General features: G+C 40.5%; 1 protein-coding gene across 2 annotated transcripts in view; it reads left to right on the top strand.

Moving 5' to 3' along the window:
- Window positions 1-19,767, top strand: part of LOC113011241 (zinc finger E-box-binding homeobox 1-like) — a 76,930-nt gene that overhangs the window by 33,293 nt on the left and 23,870 nt on the right. For both annotated transcript variants that reach the window (XM_026150686.1, XM_026150687.1), the window contains exon 2: window positions 16,646-16,831. In XM_026150686.1, coding sequence (XP_026006471.1) covers window positions 16,646-16,831 — 186 coding nt within the window. The remainder of the gene's footprint in view (window positions 1-16,645; window positions 16,832-19,767) is intronic.

Genomic DNA, 19,767 nt, shown 5'->3' with positions numbered 1-19,767 from the left:
TAATATGTTTCGGCTCCTACTCCAAAAGGATCAGCTCGGGGCTGTTGGTATTGTTTGGAGAATGTGACTCAGCAGAACACTGTGGCAGGGTTAATTGCAAATTGCAAAAAATAAATTTTCAATACGTTTGATGACATTGATGGTGCACAGCTGTCAGTTTTGAGGTGGATTTGATTGGACCAAATAGCTCTGTGTCATAACATGGAACACTTTATTAAGTGTTTTTAAATAGACAGTTTTATTCTGAAAATAAATGGAAATTTCTATTAAAGAAACATTCCAAATATGCTTTTTACACTGTATGGACATCATAGTTATTGCCTTTTTGCGGTTTGTGAAATGTCCTTTAAATAGCAACACTAGTTCTCAGGCGGTTTCCATCTGAGTTGCGTCATTAGGTTTGCCGGTTCCACATTTTGAAGCATTCTTGGTAAAACAAGAAGATGACTTGCTGTTGTTGACTCTGGCCTTCTGTAAACAGAGTGCTTGTTTACTGCTTTTTTTTTTTTACTTGTTGATTTCATTTTTTTTAAAGCTAATCTGACCTAACAGTGACACTCAGACACAGGGAGACTGATGAGACTGGAAGACTTTTATCTGAAAATCTTTCTCCAGAGCAGCTTCAGTGCATACCTCATCACCCATTAGTGTTGATATGACTCACCGATGAACTGTACTTGATTAGACAGATTATGATGTAGAGCAGAGGTGCAGTCAAACTGCTGGTTTTTCCAGGCAGCTATAGCAGCACTGAGATCTGAGCTGAGAATGTTACGTAATGCCCCGGTGCACTGCCACCCCCTGTGGAGCATGACTCATTACACACATAAACTGCAGAAATTCAGCATGTACCACTGGGCAGCTCATTAGCCTGATGCATATTAAAATTCATGATTTGATCATTCACATTTGTCATCATTTCATTTTATTTGTATCATTTATTTGTGTTATTTATGTACGGTTGTGTTGGTGTATATATGTAATGCACGTATACCGCCCAGTGATTTATTCCACAGCTACCCTAAATTAAAAATATTGGTAATTACCAAAATCCGACAGTAAGCACAAGCTTTTTAATCATAATTATATTTGTTATGCTAAAATATAATTATTGTTGTTGTCAATGAATTTTCTAATTTAGTGTTTAAAAAAAAAAAAGGCAGAACAGAAAAATTTATTTTAGTGGTTTCATTAATTTCTGACTTCTCAGAGGAGTCCAGCTCAGTGGATTTAGTTTGTTATTTACTTAAATAATAGCACAAGAGCAATGTAACTTTTGGTTTCTACTGGGTTTACATATGTTAGCATGTTTTGTTCTTCTGCTGTGTTTGCTGTGTCTGACAAACAGCTTCTAGGTACATTACCAACACCTCCTGGCAGTAGTAGTGTATTGCACCAGGTGGCAGTAAAAACAAATACAAATCTTTATTTTAAGATAAAGACATATATTAATCACTCTTATAGCTGGCATGCACTGGACAAAAAAAAAGTATAACAACTAATACTACTTGTCCTCGGTAACTGCTTTCTGTGTGCACATCCCAAGTTAGTTAGGTATAGTTAGATATATAGTTGTGCCTGTGATTCCTAAACAGTCAATGTACTTTTGTTAAACCTGTTAAATTAAAGCTAAACATCTGCACTTCATTCACAACTTGATTGTTTGCACGCTACCACAGTGGATTTGAAATCAGCGGCAAACTTACAAAAATAATTTCATTGTCTGAATACTTAAATGTAACTGTAGACACAGATGATGACCCAAAAAGATTTACTTGTGCTCGATGTTCCAGTTGTCCATGTTTTGAATTTTACACTTATAATCACACGGTCTGAATCTGCCTGGGCCAATTTAATCAGCCACATTTGTTTATGTCTACATTTTAATATTTCTTTACATATATATTTGTCAGATAAATGCACATAGTGGACTGAAAGACTATTTTTATTTGTTTATTTATTTTAACCAGTAAGTGAAACTTTTGAGATTTAGAATATCCTTTATCATTATCCTGTTAGCCTCTGTTTTCTTCTGAGGCCAAGATAGCTCTTATTAAATTACCATATTTTTTGATAAAGAGTGATAAAGTAATAAAGGGGAGCTCCCAGAAAAAAATCAAAAAACCCCAGGGCCTTCTTGGTGTGAGGACTAATCAAAAACTGAGTCACCAGTTTAATTTATCTCACTGCTCACCACCCCAAATATGGAATTGTGTTCAAGCACAACAATATTAAACCATTTTAAACAAATGTATTAATACGTTTCTTAACTACTAAAGTCCTCCAATGCTTTATTTAAATTACGATCATGTGTTGCTTCCGTCAGTCACTAGTGAGACCATACTTTACAATAAATGGTAGCTTCAGAGGGAAATGACATCACCCATGGTTTGTACCACATAAGCCACCCAACATCATCTCGGAAGATTACGGGATTAAGGTATAAGAGTCACTCGAGGTCTGTATGTGTCTTCTTTATGAAGAGTGTGCAAGTTTTCTAAATGCCAAATATTAAAAATGCACTCTGAAAAAACGGTAACGTGGTTACGATTAGAGTTATGAATCATTTGTTATGGCTAAACTTGTTATTTGGGAATTTATCTCTCTTGTGAGTTTGTACCTCTTGTATGATTAATGTGAATGTTAGAATTTGATTGTGGTCGAGTACTTGACTTTTTTTTTTTAAAAGGCTTTTTCCGATATGACATTGGATTTTAAACTCCGTCCTCTAGTTTGCTGTTAGAACATGGTGCAGTTGACTGATAACAGCACTGCGAGTTTTCTGTTATTGGATATGATGTATTACACTTTTCATTTCCACATGAATTATGGGAGCTGTAGGAGCTGTATACTCAGGTACATATAATCAGTTTTGTCAGGAGCTTAATGGATCACAGTGATAATGAGAAACTTTGGTTGGACACAAAGTAATGGTTGACCATTGACTGCTATTTTTACCAGTAATAAGGACAGACTATACATCTTATAATATAACACTGCATTATTTTTTTTACTTTTTTTTTTTTTTTTTACGTTTTTTCATTGGTCAGTTTTTTTCATATTGTACTAATTTAACAGTTAAAAGGACTAACATCCCATACCAAAGTTTCTTCATGGATTAAATCTCCTTACGCATCCTAATTTCCTCAAACGTTCTAAAACAGAATCTCATAGCCACACAACCAAAGCATTTCTACGTGCTTTAGACCTCTGCTGTGACACTGAAATGTGAATTTCTCATAGATTTTCCTTTGCCTCCAGAGTGCAATGAAACTTTTAAAATCAATCGCTCACACTTCACACTCATGGAGCTGTGCTAAAAGGTCTACCTTGTAAAGAGGATCCTTGATCTCAGTGGGACTAACCTAGATTCGTGATGATTCTCTCACTCAGAAAGACAAGAAGAGGTAGATCAGGTAGTCAACTCTCACTCCCTCACTCTCTGAACATTTTCAGTAACCTGCTAAGACTGTAATGGTAAATAATAGATAAAAACTGGTACTTTCCTTTTTTATGCATTCATTAAGTTGTCTGGTCTGTGGCGAGATATTGTGTCCATCATTAAATACTGAAATTAATTTTGAGGTTTTGATTATATATGTTACAAACCAGATTTGTACTGTTGCAGACACATTTCTTTCTCTACTGGTCAGATATCTTGAAAACTGTACTAGAGAGAGCTAGTGCTATTTCCAAGGTGAAGGAAGGTCACATCAAATACTGATTTGATTTAGCTGTTTTCCATTTACTGCACTTTGTATGACGTTAACTACAGCTTTTGCCAACAGCACGCACAACCTGAATCATAGGTCTTTTTCTCTGTTATATTGTAAGGACTTAGCATTAGGGTCCTGAGAAGATGCTAGCATTTTCTAGCATATACTTTTTAAGTTGGGGTGTCGCACGTCCCTACACAGGCCAGAAACAACCCTCTAAGTTGTTCACTCAGGTTTACTGGATGGTTTGTGGATTGTGCAGAGAAAGAGGGTATTATTTTGGACATATGTCACCATAAACCATAATTGTGTTGCAAGTTCATAATATATCATCAAGAATGGAGAGTGTTCGTAGAACATGAATCTTAACAAAGACATAACCAATAATCTGCCATACCACACCAAAATAAGAGAGGATAGGCTGATGTGATCTTCAGTAAAAGTTTTTGCAATGACAGAAGACTGATTTAATTTTCAATTAAGTTGAGGCTGGTGATCATCTGTTTTGTTCTCTGAAGATATGTAAATATTTTTTTAATTTACTTGTATTTTATGGAACATGTAGAAGTCTTTTTCTTGTAGGTTACGCAATAGTTTTACTGGTACAACCCACTTGAGATTGAGTCACACTGTGAACTTTTTTGGCTTCTGAAATGGAGAATGCTAGAAAAAGTTTGAGAACCACTGGGTTAGAAGATGCCATGCTATACAGAGCCCAGCCATCATTACTTTAGCTTATCATAAAGACCGAAAGCACATGTAATAGATATGCAATAGTTTATACAATAGTAAGTAGTAAATTGAGAATTCAGAATCATGCAAATGTCATTTTATGGATATGTTAAAGGAAGATAGTGCACATGACTTATTTGGTTCAGTGTGAAATTAGATTTAGGACACAGTGTCAGAAAAGTAGCCGTTTACCAAAACTAGTCAAGCCTTCTAAATATGAGCTCAGCCTATATCCCATTTAAAGTCCCAGGCTGTTCTCTCTGTGTAAGCTGTAGGCCTTGTGCAGAATACAGAGGTCAGGCAGCTTTTCTTTACTTCGTGCTTACTGAGGAACCAACCCTTCAAAGAAAGAGAAAAAGGTCTGCTTGAGCACCTGGGCAGTGCAGGAAGCAGCTGGACAGTCCTGATTACTCTGTGGACACACACATAGACGTTCTCATGCACAGTTCTCAATGCAGGTTAGCCCTCAGTGACTTATAGAGATTCACTGGATGGTTATTAATCACACCCAAGCCCTTAAAGGTTGCCTCCCTCTCTCTGTCACAGTAATAAACACACATATACGAACATACACGTGGCAGATGCTCTATCTCTTTTGGGGGGAGGAGGGTGGGAGAGTCCCTGGCTTGTGACTTACATTGCTGGCTGGAGCCAGAGGGGCTTTCCTGAGTATGTGTGTGGAGCTGCTGCGTTTAGAGTTGTACAGCGCATGCTTGTCCAGAGGTTGTCAGCTGTGTTAAAGCAAGGTGGGCATGGAAACTCGCCGTTGTGTGCCAGGGAAATAAGCGACCGCACCTCACCTCCATCTGTCTGTGTCGATGACGCAGCCACAGTCTTACCTCATGATGCCCGTCTTTAACAGAAACTTCAGGGACATGACTCAGTGCTACAGTTAACTACTTCCAGTCATAAAGTGATGACTGTTTTGTCTTTGCTATAACCACTTTGTAGCCTGGAAAGCCCTTATAGGCATGCAGCATGCTGAAAACCAGACAAATCACTTCATGTTCATTCTTTTCAGTAAACAATGTCAGGAAAATAACAACCTCTTTTCAGCAAGAGTTGATGGGATTTATAGAAATGGTACCTTATAAATGATACAAGTAGCATTTTTTTTCTTCTATTCAGTCTTTCCTTTGCTGCAGATTCCATTGCTGAAATGTTATGGCTATAAATTGTTGCAAAATAAAGTGAAATATTGGCAGTTAGCCCAAAGCTTAGCTTGGTTTATTCTACCAGCAGTCCAAAAATGGCAACTTTTACTGCTTGGTCAAGCAATAAAAGTTGTTCCTTATGCTAGAAGTGTTGCTGGAGCTTCAGTCTGTCTAGATTTTATGTTCCTCTTCGTGCATCTTGGAAGTTAAGTGTAACCATGCCAGAAACCTGTACTCTGAGCAAACTTGCTGCTCAAATACCAGGATTTGTAGAAACAAAGTAGTACTTGGAGTCCTATAGAAGTCTGTGGGAAAACAGCTTTGTGGCTTCACCTCTGTGATAGGGCTGAACGATATATCGCATTTGCGATAATATCGCGACATGATCAAGTGCAATTTTCTAACCGCAAAGGCTGCGATTATACTGCGATTATAAGGCTGTCCAAATTACTACCATATCCCAGAATTCATAGCGCGGCCCAGCCAAACTCCAGTTTCCAGCGATGGCGGCCGCTACTAAGTTTTAAAATTACTCATACTAATCTTTCTGGGTCACAAAATAAACTTTTAACATATTTTCAGGCGAGAAAGTAGTTGTGTAAACATCAAATATCTGCTCGGTTTATCAAGATATCCCATATTTGCAAAAGTGCTTCGACGTTTTCAGAGGCGTCTGCTACCCACCAGCTCGACAGCTAGCCGGGAGCTCGAGGATTACTGATGCGGCCGAGAACGGCACAACTCCCGGCACATCATTTTCAGATCACCGCGGAGTTTCGCTGCTTGGGTTAAACGTAATATATAAGTCACTTAGACAACCTAAAAATGTTATTGTTGGGCTTTTTTCAGTGTTTTGTTTGTTCGTGAGTAAATCGGTTTGGCTGAGATTAAAGTTATTAGATTAGATAAAATAAAACACATACATTTATTTATTTAATATTATTTTTTAATTGAATGACTGTCTAGTAGTTCACAGATGTCGAAAAACTGAGTGTGGTAAAGCCACTGATTTTTTTTATGTATATTTCTGCAATCTGCACATTGTACTGACTTTCATTTTAATGTTTACACCAGGGTTCCTTGTCAGCACTTTATGCTCAGATGTTTGTAAGCTAAAAATAAACTATTGTGTATGTTCAAATATACTGTTGTGATTGAAGAAGTTAAATAAAAATGTCAGTCATCAATTCATGCATCACCTCATGTCATCATAACAGAGGTCTGTCTTCCAGGAAAGAACAGTTTAAAATTAATGTAATATAGTATTGGCCATACTATATGATGTATTGCTTGTCTTTGTTTAATAATACAGAAGACAAAGACCTTAAAAAATAATCGCATATCGCATCGCAATCGCAATATTGGGGCAAAAAATCGCAATTAGATTATTTTCCATAATCGTTCAGCCCTACTCTGTGAACACTTTTCTGCTGAGCTCAGATACTTGTTTTGAATTCTACTGAATAAAAAACAAGTCTTGGCCGTTTGACTCTGTTTCAAACAGGAGGATTATCTGTGGTACTTTCATTGGCTAGCAACTCTTGAATGTCAGACCTGCCCCTTATTGTCATATCCGTTCTTTTGCAACCAAGATGGCGGCGGCAGAATCGCTCATCTCGAGGCTTCAGAACAGGATTTCAGAAAGCAGTGGATGATTTCATGATAGCTACGTGCATCTGTTATGCGGTCTAATCTTTTATAGCAGGGGTCGGATGATTGGACAAAAATAATCAGCTATCAGATTACAGTCTGGTCCATCACGATTTGTGGGCTGTCTTTTTTGGGGGGGTTTTTGCCTGATTTTCGTATTTGCATTTGCTAATTTGTTGCTGCCTCAAGAACTTAATTCAGTAAGTAATTTATCAACAGCAACGCCTGAATAGTGCACCAAGGCGTGTTTCCTTTTTGTTGTGGTGAGCTGGAGGATACTGTTGAGCTTCTCATTATGAATGACTAGCATTGCTGTGGAGATAAAATAACAGAGATGACAAGATAGGTGTGCATGCTAGGATCTTGGCAGGCCAGCTGCATGTTGCAGCTTTCCAACACACGCCACTGAATGTTATAAATTATGAACCCTGAGTATTTATTGGAAAAAAATAATTTTATATAGGTATCTTCTATGTCATCGTCATTTAGAGTTTAAATATAGATTGTCTCTCACATAAACTACCATAGTTGTCGACTACAAAGGAAAGAAAATGTGTGACTACACCTTTAAGTGGGCTGCCTCTCTCTGCAGCTGCTCACCATGTTAAAGTCTGGTCACATCTAGTAGCAGACAGGCAGCTTTAGTGATGTACACTCCTCTTTGGCTGTCTCTCACACACACACACACACACACACACACACACACACACACACACACACACACACAGTGGGGTAATTGTCTGTTAGAGGTTTGGCAAAGATCCCAAGCTGCACAGCTGCACTGGGTCAATACACACACACATGCACACACACCCACCAAGCAAACTAGCTGCGGTTTTGTCACAGTGTGATGTTTTGCTCACACATCTTTCTTTAGTTGGGACTTTTTTAAAAAGTGATTTTTTTTTTTCATTCATCCCCAGTAGTACTTGCTCAGCTGGAGTCTTTAGTCTTTAGTCATGTGTTGACAATAATGAGTAATATATTAGTATTCAACTTAAATATATGCCAAGACACATTGATTCATTTGTTTAGCTACGGGAAGATCTAAAGACGGAGTGGGTCAGTCAGTTTATGACTGTTCCAGACTCAAATGTTTTGGGGTCTGCGATTTTGTGGGCTTCAGTGACCGTTTAAACCAATAAAGATATGGTGTCTGGTAACCTCTGTACAAACGATCCTTTGGATTTTTCTCTAGTATCATCATGAGGTTGATGTGTGTGGTTTTAGTGAAACTGATCAAAGTTTTTTACAGACATTCATGTCCCCTCAGAATGAATTGTAATATGTAACAGTAGCCTTCTCCTAGAAAAATGACCTCACAGGTCAATCGAGCAAGCTTTTATTACAACCTCTAATTTAGTTTTAGCATTAATTGACAGCTAGTGGCTGTGTGAATACGTGCAAGTACAATGAGCTCTGATGTCATCACCTTTAGACTTTAGTAACCTAGAAAATGGGAATTTCTCATAGTTGTTTAACAGCACGAGGAGGGATTTTCACCTGCAGTAGAACTCGAGTAAGTTTTCTCTAATCCTAACTTAGTAATCAAACTTATACCAGCCAAACAGCGAGTGAAAACGAAAATAAATTGAGTGAAACTGAAACTGAAGAATAGCTTCAGACATGAGTCAGGCATGATTGTACATTTACAGTGGAAATGACCCTATTTATCATATCAGAAGTCCTTACAATAGTTATTTCAGGAAGGATCATTTAATTAGAGGACTTGTTAAACAACTTAACTTAGTTAGTACAGCCTCACATACATGCACATACTTATATAGTACTGATAAATAGCATAGTACTGATAAATCACATATGCAGACTGATAGTAATCTATTTCTAGCTTTTGCTCTCCCTCCCCCCTTCTGTCCCTGCACAGCAGCTGACCTTTAACCCAGATACCAGACCATGTGGTCCACTTCGGGTTATGTTGTGGTGTGTCAGGCCAACGTGATTTCCTCTCCATGGTCACGTGTCTTGATGTGGGTTTGGCTGCCTGATGCTAAAACTGAGGAAATCAGTTGCCTTGCTGATCACTCAGTGAACTGTTGATGATTTTTGCTTTGCGTATGGTTTTCCGTAAAGCAAATGTTGGGAGAAATTTTTCATTTACTATTTTTTCAGTTGCTGAACGATAAATAGAAGGCTTTGTGTAGAGGGCAGTAGCTGCAGAGGTGACAGTGAGGGAAATTGTGTATTTATAGTAGTGATTTCTTAGAGCAGCTGTTTGTTCTTAAAGTCTATTATTTATTGATGTTTTTAACCACCAGTTCAATTCTTATTTCAAAGATGTTTTTTTTTTTAATTTCAGTGAGAATACCTCTTTAAATGGATAAATAATTTAAAACTGCAAACATAAATTCCAAGATATTGTAAATTCCAACCTGTGACATGTTGTTTCCGCATCTTTGTGTGTGCCAGCAGAGTGCTATTGAAATTAAACCTGGTCTTTTTATTCAGTGGTGGCACGCAGCCCTTGCTGTTATTGAATATAGGCCATAATATCAATATATGACTCTTAACCTGTTTCATATATATCTTACAACAATGTGTAAGCTTAGAAAATGTGCTTGAATAAGGTGAGAAAGGATGAAAACCTTTCACTTGCTCTCCACAGTTTTATTACCTATTTATTAATTCACTGATGTTAACCTAAGCTGAATCATATGGTACATAAAGTTGATATTTTAAGTAAAATATGTGGCCTTTCATAAAGAAAAATGATTTCAATCATGAACAGAAAAAAAGCAGGAAAAATGCATGTATTTTTGTGCTAGTTTTTAAACTCAAACCGGCAGAAAAAAAATCAGAAAAAAACATTAGTTTGGAGTAGTAATGAAGGAGCCTGTTATGAAACAGATTTAATCAGAGAGATGGATGGCAGGAAGGGAGGAATGCTTTTGTCTAGACTTTTCTCTTCCTCTCTTAGCCGGCCTCTCCTCTTCACAGAGCTCCAGATGGGGGATTAACAGTTCACTTGACGCATTGTCATGATGATGTGGACAGGTCTCTGTGTCTCTCTCTTTCTCCTACACAATAACCCTCTCTGGCTTACCTATTATGTTTTTGTCTGTCCTGCTCTGCTCAGTGCTGCCCCCTGTCTGTTGACTTTGTAACAAAACTATGTAAAATACAGCAGAGGAGGAACAGGGTCTGCAAGAATTATGAGTCTCAGGATCATTTGTATTCAGGGTGTGCTCCGCTCAGCTGCTGTTTGGTTATAGGTTTTCATTAAGGTGTCTTCAGAGCAATAGTTGGACCACAGCGAATTTCAACATTGCATAAGGATGTAAACGTCTCAAATCACAAATCCTTAAACTAATCATATTTAACCACACACATCATGCTCATATCTGCTTAACAGATGAGTTTGTGATTAAATCTCATGGTGAAAGGGGGGGGGGGGGGCAGATTTAGGGTGCTGAGTTCAGCTTTCTAAGTGCAGAGTTGTACCTCCTTTAAAGTTTGTTGTGTTCTTATTTCGTCTTGGTAAATACCCAAAAATTATTTGGGCAACCAGGGAAAAGTGTATTAAAGTGTACCTTAATTACATGAAATGAGACATGTCTGTTACGGCAGCACTTCGAGACGGTACCTGACAGAGAGGGTGTTTTTCTTTTTTTTTTAAATTTTTATCAGTGCAATTAAATGAAGCTCTCAATTTACCGGTCGATCTACGTCCCTACCCTCACCTATGGCCATGAGCTGTGGGTAGTGACCGAAAGAACGAGATCGCGGATACAAGCGGCAGAAATGAGCTTCCTCCGAAGGGTGGCTGGCCTCTCCCTTAGAGATAGGGTGAGAAGTTCGGCCATCCGGGAGGGGCTCAGAGTAGAGCAGCTGCTGCTCCACATCGAAAGGAGCCAGCTGAGGTGGTTCGGGCATCGGACAAGGATGCCCCCTGGGCGCCTCCTGGGTGAGGTGTTCCAGGCATGTCCCACCGGGAGGAGGCCCCGGGGCAGACCCAGGACACGCTGGAGAGATTATATCTCTCGGCTGGCCTGGGAACGCCTTGGTGTTCCCCCGGATAAGCTGGAGGAGGTGGCTGGGGAGAGGGAGGTCTGGGCCTCTTTGCTTAGGCTGCTGCCCCCGTGACCCGGCCCCGGACAAAGCGGATGAAGATGGATGGATGGATGGATGGAATTAAATGAACGTGGAGAAGATCACTCCTCTCCATATCAGGGATGTGCACTGAGAACTACTCGACTTTTCTGTCAGCTGTATTTTATTTGATCCCCTCCCACCTCAAACCGCTCTCACTTGACTGTGAGAGTGTTGCAGACTTGTGACAGTGTAGCTTTATCTGACAGAGTGTGCACTGGATCTCATTTACATTCATTTGCATCCGTTTCCTATTTCTGTTGTTTAATGGTGATTGTGAAACAGTCACCATTAAACAAGCACAAGTGCTCCCCTTCTGGCAGTAATAATGAATTACATTCTCCCAGAGGTGCACACATAGCCACGATGGAGCCACAGAAGGAGCCCTGCGTGGGGTTTAACCTTACTGTGACCTAGCATTGCTCATCACTGAGTTAGCATGCTAACTAGACACCAGAAACAAAGTACAGAGTGAGATTTAGGAATGCAGTTTAAGAAACTACATTTTCATCTGCTAATGCACATGATTTGTCACCTTCACTATCGTGCTCCCAAGATTAATTCTGTTAAATTCAACACGCTGACTAAAATCCAGGAAAAAAGAATTTATGTGTGTGATGCTTAAGCAGTTTTATCAGGGGCTCAGCTGCTCGCGCTTCCCTCCAGCCAGTTCTGTTAAGAATTCCAAACCATTTTGCAACAGGCAGCCTCTGGTGTGTAGGAAAGAAGAAGTGCTTTCTATTATCGGAACTGTCACAAGCCTGCCTGGTTAATAATGTGACTTTTTGTTTAAATGAAGAGAGACACAGTTTGTTGACTTTTTATGTAGGAACTTGCTGCCTACGGTGGTGTGTTTACGCTGAATGCCTGCGGTGTGGTACTTAAACACATTATTAATCTGCATCTAGCCAAACCACAGTGGTTCACCTAAAATACCATTAAGGTTTTTGGTCACACTGTATAAGACTAATCATATTTTGATGCTAAGATTAGTTTAAATGACAACAATGTGTTTAAAGTTGCTGAGTTTGAGGTCAGGAAAGAAAGCATTATTTTTATAAGACTGAGCAGCAAGACAGCAAGTAGCTAAACCGACATTTTTTTTATCAATAATTTTAAATTTGGTAACAGTTTTGTCTGTTTAACTTGGACGACCGATAAAAAAAATCTTTTAGGACCAAAGAGCTAGACCTGCATTGACATGCTAATAACTGCAGTGTCTTGAGTGGCCACTAGAGGCTGGTCCAGTCAGTCCCGATAGACTCCTAATGTCCACCTTAACAGCATTAAAAATGTATTTGTGCTGTTGGTACCTTTTGGAGCATTTTACTTGCATTATCTCACAAATAATATATCCTCATGTCCAGTATGAGGTATATCCATGAAGCTTTTGCTTTGGTCTTTTACTTCATTTTTCACCCCACCGTCTTGTCACAAGTCCTCAACCATTGGTCAACGTCCATGTTTTATATACTGTTGCTGCGTAGAGTCTCCGTCTTTAAAAAAATGTATTTATTATTTAAAGAGTTTAATTTCTATTGTTTGCCCACTCAAGGTTTATAGGGATTTTAAGAAGTATTTAGTTAAATTACTTATTTACCAATTAAGTTACTTTTCTGACACAGTAATTAGATAAGTATTTTAGATACAATATTGACTAAGTAATTAGTAATTAATTACTTTTTTAAAGTAACTTACCCAACACTGCTATAGCCACACAATAGTGACACACAGCTTAACTGACCACCCAAACACTAAAAAAAACTCAGTGATAAGTCGAACACAGGAAATGGGCACTGCAGTTTATTTATAAACAGCTTCAATGAATTTTAACAGTGATCACTTTCACACTTTGATGCTTTCACTATCCAGAAGCCATTTCCCACAGAATAACCGGTCGCGACAGATGGCCGCCCTCCCTGAGCCTAGTTTAAAAGGAGCTTTTTTTCTTCCTGCTGTTGGAGTGTTTGCTCATAGCAGATCACTGGATCATTTGGTTTTTCTCTTTTTTGAACAAAGATACAAATCCGTGTATACATACAAAGCTCCAGCTTGCATGTTGAGTCCAAACATGGGTGTTTGGGTTTTAGACTATTGGTCAGATAGATATGTCTATAAATCTTTTACTAAGTGTTTGGGAGACTAACGCGAAGATTTAAATAATTACAGATATAGTTGAGGTCACCAGCTTCATCACAGTGTACAGATGAGATATTTATTCATTTTTGTTGTTGCTCTGCTCATCACAGATACATGATGCCATATGAAAATTATTCCTGTATTGCTTTTTAACATAAACACATTCAAGGATTTCTAACACCAACCTTTAAAATGTTTCGAGTACTCGTATTTCCATCATTTGGTTGGTGTTACATCATAAACTGAAGCCCCAGCAAATGTTTTTTATGACTCTCCAGCCTCTTACATCGATCCAGACAGGCATCGACCTCACACCATAAACACACAGACAGGGCTTTGCATTCACAGCTCTGCTCGTCTGCCTGGAGCAGTGACTGAATTGTCTCCAGAAAGCACCACCTCACTTCTTGAGGGGTGGTGTTGGAGTCTCTGTGTGTTTAAATAAAGTGTGTGAGCTCAGTAGGTGTCATAGGCTAAATGTAGGTGGGTTTCAGTAGGTGTGTGTGATCTGGTGTGCAGTGTTTGCATGCAAAGAGGTATGAGGTAACGGCACAACCTGAACTATACATGTAGAGCTTGTCTTGTGGTTGAAGACGTGCGTGCATTTTTTATGTGTGTGTGTGTGCACCTGTCACCTGTGAACAAACAGCCCGAGCTCTTCTCCTCATTAGGCGTCTTCAGCACCTCTGCAGAGACGTACATCTTCCCTGTGGAGCGCACACACTTACACGCAGTTTTATTCACTTATATACACACTCTCGTGTGCTCGCTCGCGCTCGTTTGTGTTTTCATGCTGACAGTTAAAAAGCCACTGCAGCATATTTTGCTCATCATCACTTACTTGTATGCATCCGTGTCTCGAGCATCTACAGCTTTGTGCTAAATCCCCCCCGCACACTTCTCGCTCTTAAGTTCATTCAGATCGGTCCAGTTGGTCCATTTTTCACACCGAGCTTCCATTAAGAAGTCGTATCCTACAGACAAACTCAGTGACTGCAGCGCAGTGTGAAATAGATTTGCTTTCAGAGGCTGGTAAACAAGTGATTATTTTTACCCTCGGCTGCCATTTGTCCTTTTTTAATATCGTCTCCTCGTATTTGGAGATGAAAATTGCACGTGCATAAAGTCAATGGTTTATTTTTGTTGATGCAGGTTTTAGGGCAGCAACGATTTTGAGGATCAGATTTCAGGATTTAAAGATTAAGATATGATAATATGGTCTATTAAAAAGGTTTTTGCAGTGTTCACAGAGAGAAGGCACTAAAACCAACATTTGTGGCTCAAATAAAATACATTTGTTTTGTCACATTTAATACAAACATGTTCAAAATAATGGATTTCTTTCTGTATTCAGTGGGCATTGACATTTTATTGTGTTTTATGTTAGCAGTGTGGGGACATCTCATTGACATAATGCTTTCCCTAGCCGCTTACCCTAACCCTAATCATCAAAAATGAATGCCTAACCCTTACCCTAAACCTAACCATAGCCTAATTGTAACTAAAACCGCATTTTGAGCCTCAAAAATGCCTTCAAACTTGTGGGGACTGGGATTTTGGTCCTCATAAGTGGTCGGTTCCCACGAATATAGTAAACTTCCAATTTTTGGTCCCCACAAAGATGTTAATACCCGTCCACATATACACACACACACTCACACACACACACACACACACACACACACACAGTCATTTCACTTATGAATGCGTTTCACAGATTTTACAGGCTTAACTTGAAGGTCAAAATATTACAGTCAGTGCTTTCCTGGAAAAACAAGTCAGGTGCTGCTATAGCTTACCTGGTTGAGCAGGTGACCCACATACACTGAGGCAGAGAGGCTGCAGGGGCCAGGGTTTGATTTTGCCTCAGACAGTTTCCTGCATGCGAGTCCCCCTTGTTCCCTCCCTTGTGTCTAATTCAATAAATGCTAAAAACAAAAGAGTGAACAGACAAGAAAATACAGCATATTCTTCAGAGGCAGAGTCAGGGTTTCATATCAGGGAGTGATGCGTTTCCTGCTGGATAGCAGGGTTAAGCTGGGCATACACTGTGTGATTTTTTTTCAGTCGCGTTAACCAGCTTCTGCTCAAACTGCACGATTGACTCGCGGGGGTTAGAAGTTCGTAGGTCACGATGCAGGGTCTCACACTATACGGCCCGATGCTCTGATGCGACCTGAGTGCTCACACTGTGCGTCCATAAAATGAAGGTTATAACAGAAATTCTGTCGCTCGCTCTCCCTCTCTGTCTTTCACTCACACAGACACGCACACCACCACCATCAACTTTGCTAAATTGCTAATGAAAAACATTGATCAGGCAGCAGTCTAGATCCAGCTATTTTCACGGTTGTTGTGGTCGTGATAATTTTGTGAGGCCACATGGAAAAGGCTCGGATGAGCTTGCCATAGTTCTACAAGTTGTGCCTCCATCGCTTGTGTCCAGATCACACGCTGCACTGCCGTGCTACTCCGTCTTTTTCGCTGACATTTGTGTTTGCGCGTGCGCAGTGTGAGAAGCTGCGCTGACAGCCTCACGACGGTCGCGAGGGTTTGAAATCCCCTGCGACCAAGCGATTGATGATTGGGAGCTGGTCGTGAGGTGTTAATCGATTCTCGTTACCCCACGTATACTACACGATGCACGACGCACGATGAAGGCCAAAATCGGGCCGATCGCCAAAACGGTCGCACGACTCAAAAATCGGCTCAAAATGGGCCAAAAATCGCAGTGTAAGCCCAGCATTATGTATATACAGGATCACAGGTGCTTGCAGTACAAATGAAGTAGATGATTTAATGTCAGCATGGCCTGTTATGTATTTTTGCAACACATACATTTCAACTTTGTTTTGTTACACACAAACTAGAAGCATAAGTTGAATTCAAGAAGTTTCTTTTATGATGTGAAATGTACGAATGGGAGACATTAAGGGGGCACATAGAGGCTTTTTCCCCATGCAGCTCAGATGCTAATCACACTGAAGTTAATTGCCTTTATTCTGTTCACCACATGTGAATCAAACACTGATTACAGCAACAGGGTGCTGGCTTTTCAGTGCTGGGGTTGAGAACGAGTTGTTTATGTGGTTATCAAGTGGTTAGATCATTTCAAAACACTAAATCTTTTTTTTTCCTTCCTTGCAGTAACAAACTTCAACAATGGCTTGGAGGCCAGCTCAGACTCCGATGACGAGGACAAGCTACACATTGTGGAGGAGGACAGCCTGCAGGAGCCTGAGGTTACAGATGCTGATGGAACCACATCGCTGGACAGCCATGACCATGACGCCACCGTAACAGTATTACCCCACAACGGGTCCTGGAATGGAGGTGAGGCACGAGCCATGAGGAATGTGTGTTTAGCACAGCAACAGGTGCTTTTCAGGGTGTTTTCACACCTGCAGTGTTTAGTTTCTTTGAATCAAACTCGGGTGCGGACCAAAACAACTGCATCGAGACCTTTTGGAGGATGTGGCGGAGGATGTAGGTGTAGCGGTTCTTTAATAATGTGAATGTGATCTGAACCAGCTATCACATGTACGTCGCAAGTTTAAGGTAAAAAAACTTCCTGTAGCTTTGTATGCTTTGTTTTTTGCGATGCAAATCAAATCAAATCAGATCAAATCAAATCACTTTTTATTGTCACATCACATGTGCAGGCACACTGGCACAGCACATGCGAGTGAAATTCTTGTGTGCGAGCCCCACAAGCAACAGAGATGTGCAAACACAACAACACAAACGAGCAAATACAAGAATGGCCAACCTGAAACTAATAAATATATGTACAATATATAATAGTGTATGCATTTCTGGATGTGTATACTAAATATTTTCCTACGTGTGTGTGTGTGTGTGTGTGTGTGTGTGTGTGTGTGTGTGTGTGTGTGTGTGTATACACATTTTTACAAATTAAATAGTAAAAAAATAAAATAAAATAATAATAATAATAATAATAATAATAAAATATATAAAATATACAGAGTTGAATATGTGCAAAACAAGTGGCATTTATATACAGTGTGGAGTGCATAATGTTGAAGTTCCAGTAGTGAAGCTGAGGTGTCTATGACGTGTTCAGCAGTCTGATGGCCTGATGGAAGAAGCTGTCTCTCAGTCTGCTGGTACGGGACCGGATGCTGCAGAACCTCCTTCCTGATGGAAGCAGTCTGAACAGTTTATGGCTGGGGTGACTGGAGTCCTTGATGATCCTCCCCGCTTTCCTCAGGCACCGCTTCCTGTAGATGTCTTGGAGGGAGGGAAGCTCACCTCCAATTATCCGTTCAGAGCACCGCACTACTCGCTGGAGCGCTTTGCAGTTGTAGGCGGTGCTGTTGCCATACCAGGTGGTGATGCATCCAGTGAGGATGCTCTCAATGGCACAGTGATAGAAGGTCCTGAGGATGCGGGGGCTCATGCCGAATCTTTTCAGTCTCCTGAGAAAGAAGAGGCGCTGCTGCGCCTTCTTCACTGTTTTGTTTGTGTGTACTGACCACGTAAGATCCTCAGCCAGGTGTACGCCAAGGAACCGGAAGCTGCTCACTCTCTCCACAGCAGCGCCGTTGATGGTGATGGGGGTGTGTACTTCTCTGCACCTCCGGAAGTCCACTATCAACTCCTTTGTCTTTGCGACGTTGAGGGTGAGATGGTTGTCTTGACACCAGTGGGTCAGGGCGCTGACCTCCTCCCTGTAAGCCGTCTCATCACCGTTGGTGATAAGACCCACCACTGTAGTGTCGTCCGCAAACTTCACAATGATGTTGGAGCTGTTAGTGGCTGTGCAGTCGTAGGTGTAGAGTGAGTACAGGAGAGGGCTCAGTACACACCCCTGTGGAGCACCAGTGTTCAGTGTGATGGGGGATGAGGTGATGCTGCCCAGTCTGACCACCTGGCGTCTGTCAGACAGGAAGCTAAGGATCCAGCTGCAGAGGGAGCTGCTCAGTCCTAGATCCTGCAGTTTCCTGTCCAGCTTCGAGGGAACGATGGTATTGAATGCTGAGCTGTAATCTACAAACAGCATCCTCACATACGTGTCTCTCTTCTCCAGGTGTGACAGGGCAGTGTGTAGTGTCAGGGCTATGGCATCATCAGTGGACCTGTTGTGGCGGTATGCAAACTGTAGAGGGTCCAGTGAGTCGGGTAGTGCAGAGCAGATGAAGTCCCTGACCAGCTTCTCGAAGCATTTGCTTACGATGGGGGTCAGGGCTACAGGTCGCCAGTCGTTCAATGAGGAGATGGTGGAGGATTTGGGTACAGGGACGATGGTGGCCATTTTGAAGCAGGCTGGGACTACAGACAGAGAGAGGGAAAGGTTGAAGATGTGCGTGAACACTCCAGCCAGCTGAGCCGTGCAGAAAGGTATTATATATCTGTACGGGCTAAAATAGCTCTAAGATTAATATAAGTTCTCCACCTTATTTCTGTTTACTTTTGTTGCTCTGACCCCAGACACATCTGGCCAGTGAGCGCACTGAACATTCTCACGTGGTTTGTAGTGACGCATTTTTGTTTGCTTAGAGTTTATTTGGGTTTTAGAAGCCAAATGATGGGGAAAAGCTGGAAAAAAGTTATAAACTGATTCGGACTAGAGTAAACAAACTATTAGTATGTAGGTGAGATTAAACACAGGTACCAGGTCCAAAGTGTTTCTAGGAGCCACTTAGCAGCCATCTTCAAAAACCTCTGATTAGATAATTTAGATAATACATTAAAAAACCTTTTATTTCATTGGTCACTGCATTTTTTTCAGTTCACTCTCTGATTGGCATTTCTTTCTCTCATAATTTCTCTGTTTATATTTATATATCTTAAGACTAGGCCTTTAAGACTGATCTTATTATCTTTTAATCTGGGACAGTTTCCTGGGCATGCTTGCGCTTTCTTAGCATCTCATCCAGGAGATGCTCGCTACACCCACGGGCTTATACAAGCTGTTTCCACACAGATGTGTAGCACTTCACGGGAAATACGTTAGACGTTTACTCAGCTGTATCTTGGTAAGAGTAGTTCATGGTGGTTTCAGTATAATTCTCTGTAATTCATGCAGCCTTTCTGCAGAATTGAATCAACAAATCTTGACCCCAAATGCCTTGAAGTCAATTATCACACTGGAGGGTAACAGCCAGTATTTTTCACAAAAATGTCCTTAGGGCTGGCATGTGTAATTTGTCCTTATTGCTGTTGTAAGTGAAGCTTAAAAGGTGCATTAATACAGCAACGGGTCCGCTCAGTACTCATATTTATGTAATCAAGTGTTGGCTTCTGTG

The sequence above is a fragment of the Astatotilapia calliptera genome, chromosome 18 (genome assembly GCF_900246225.1).
Source record: "Astatotilapia calliptera chromosome 18, fAstCal1.2, whole genome shotgun sequence".
Lineage (NCBI taxonomy): Eukaryota > Metazoa > Chordata > Actinopteri > Cichliformes > Cichlidae > Astatotilapia > Astatotilapia calliptera.
The sequence above is the reverse complement of the archived record's forward strand: the minus strand, read 5'-3'. Positions and strand labels throughout refer to the sequence as shown.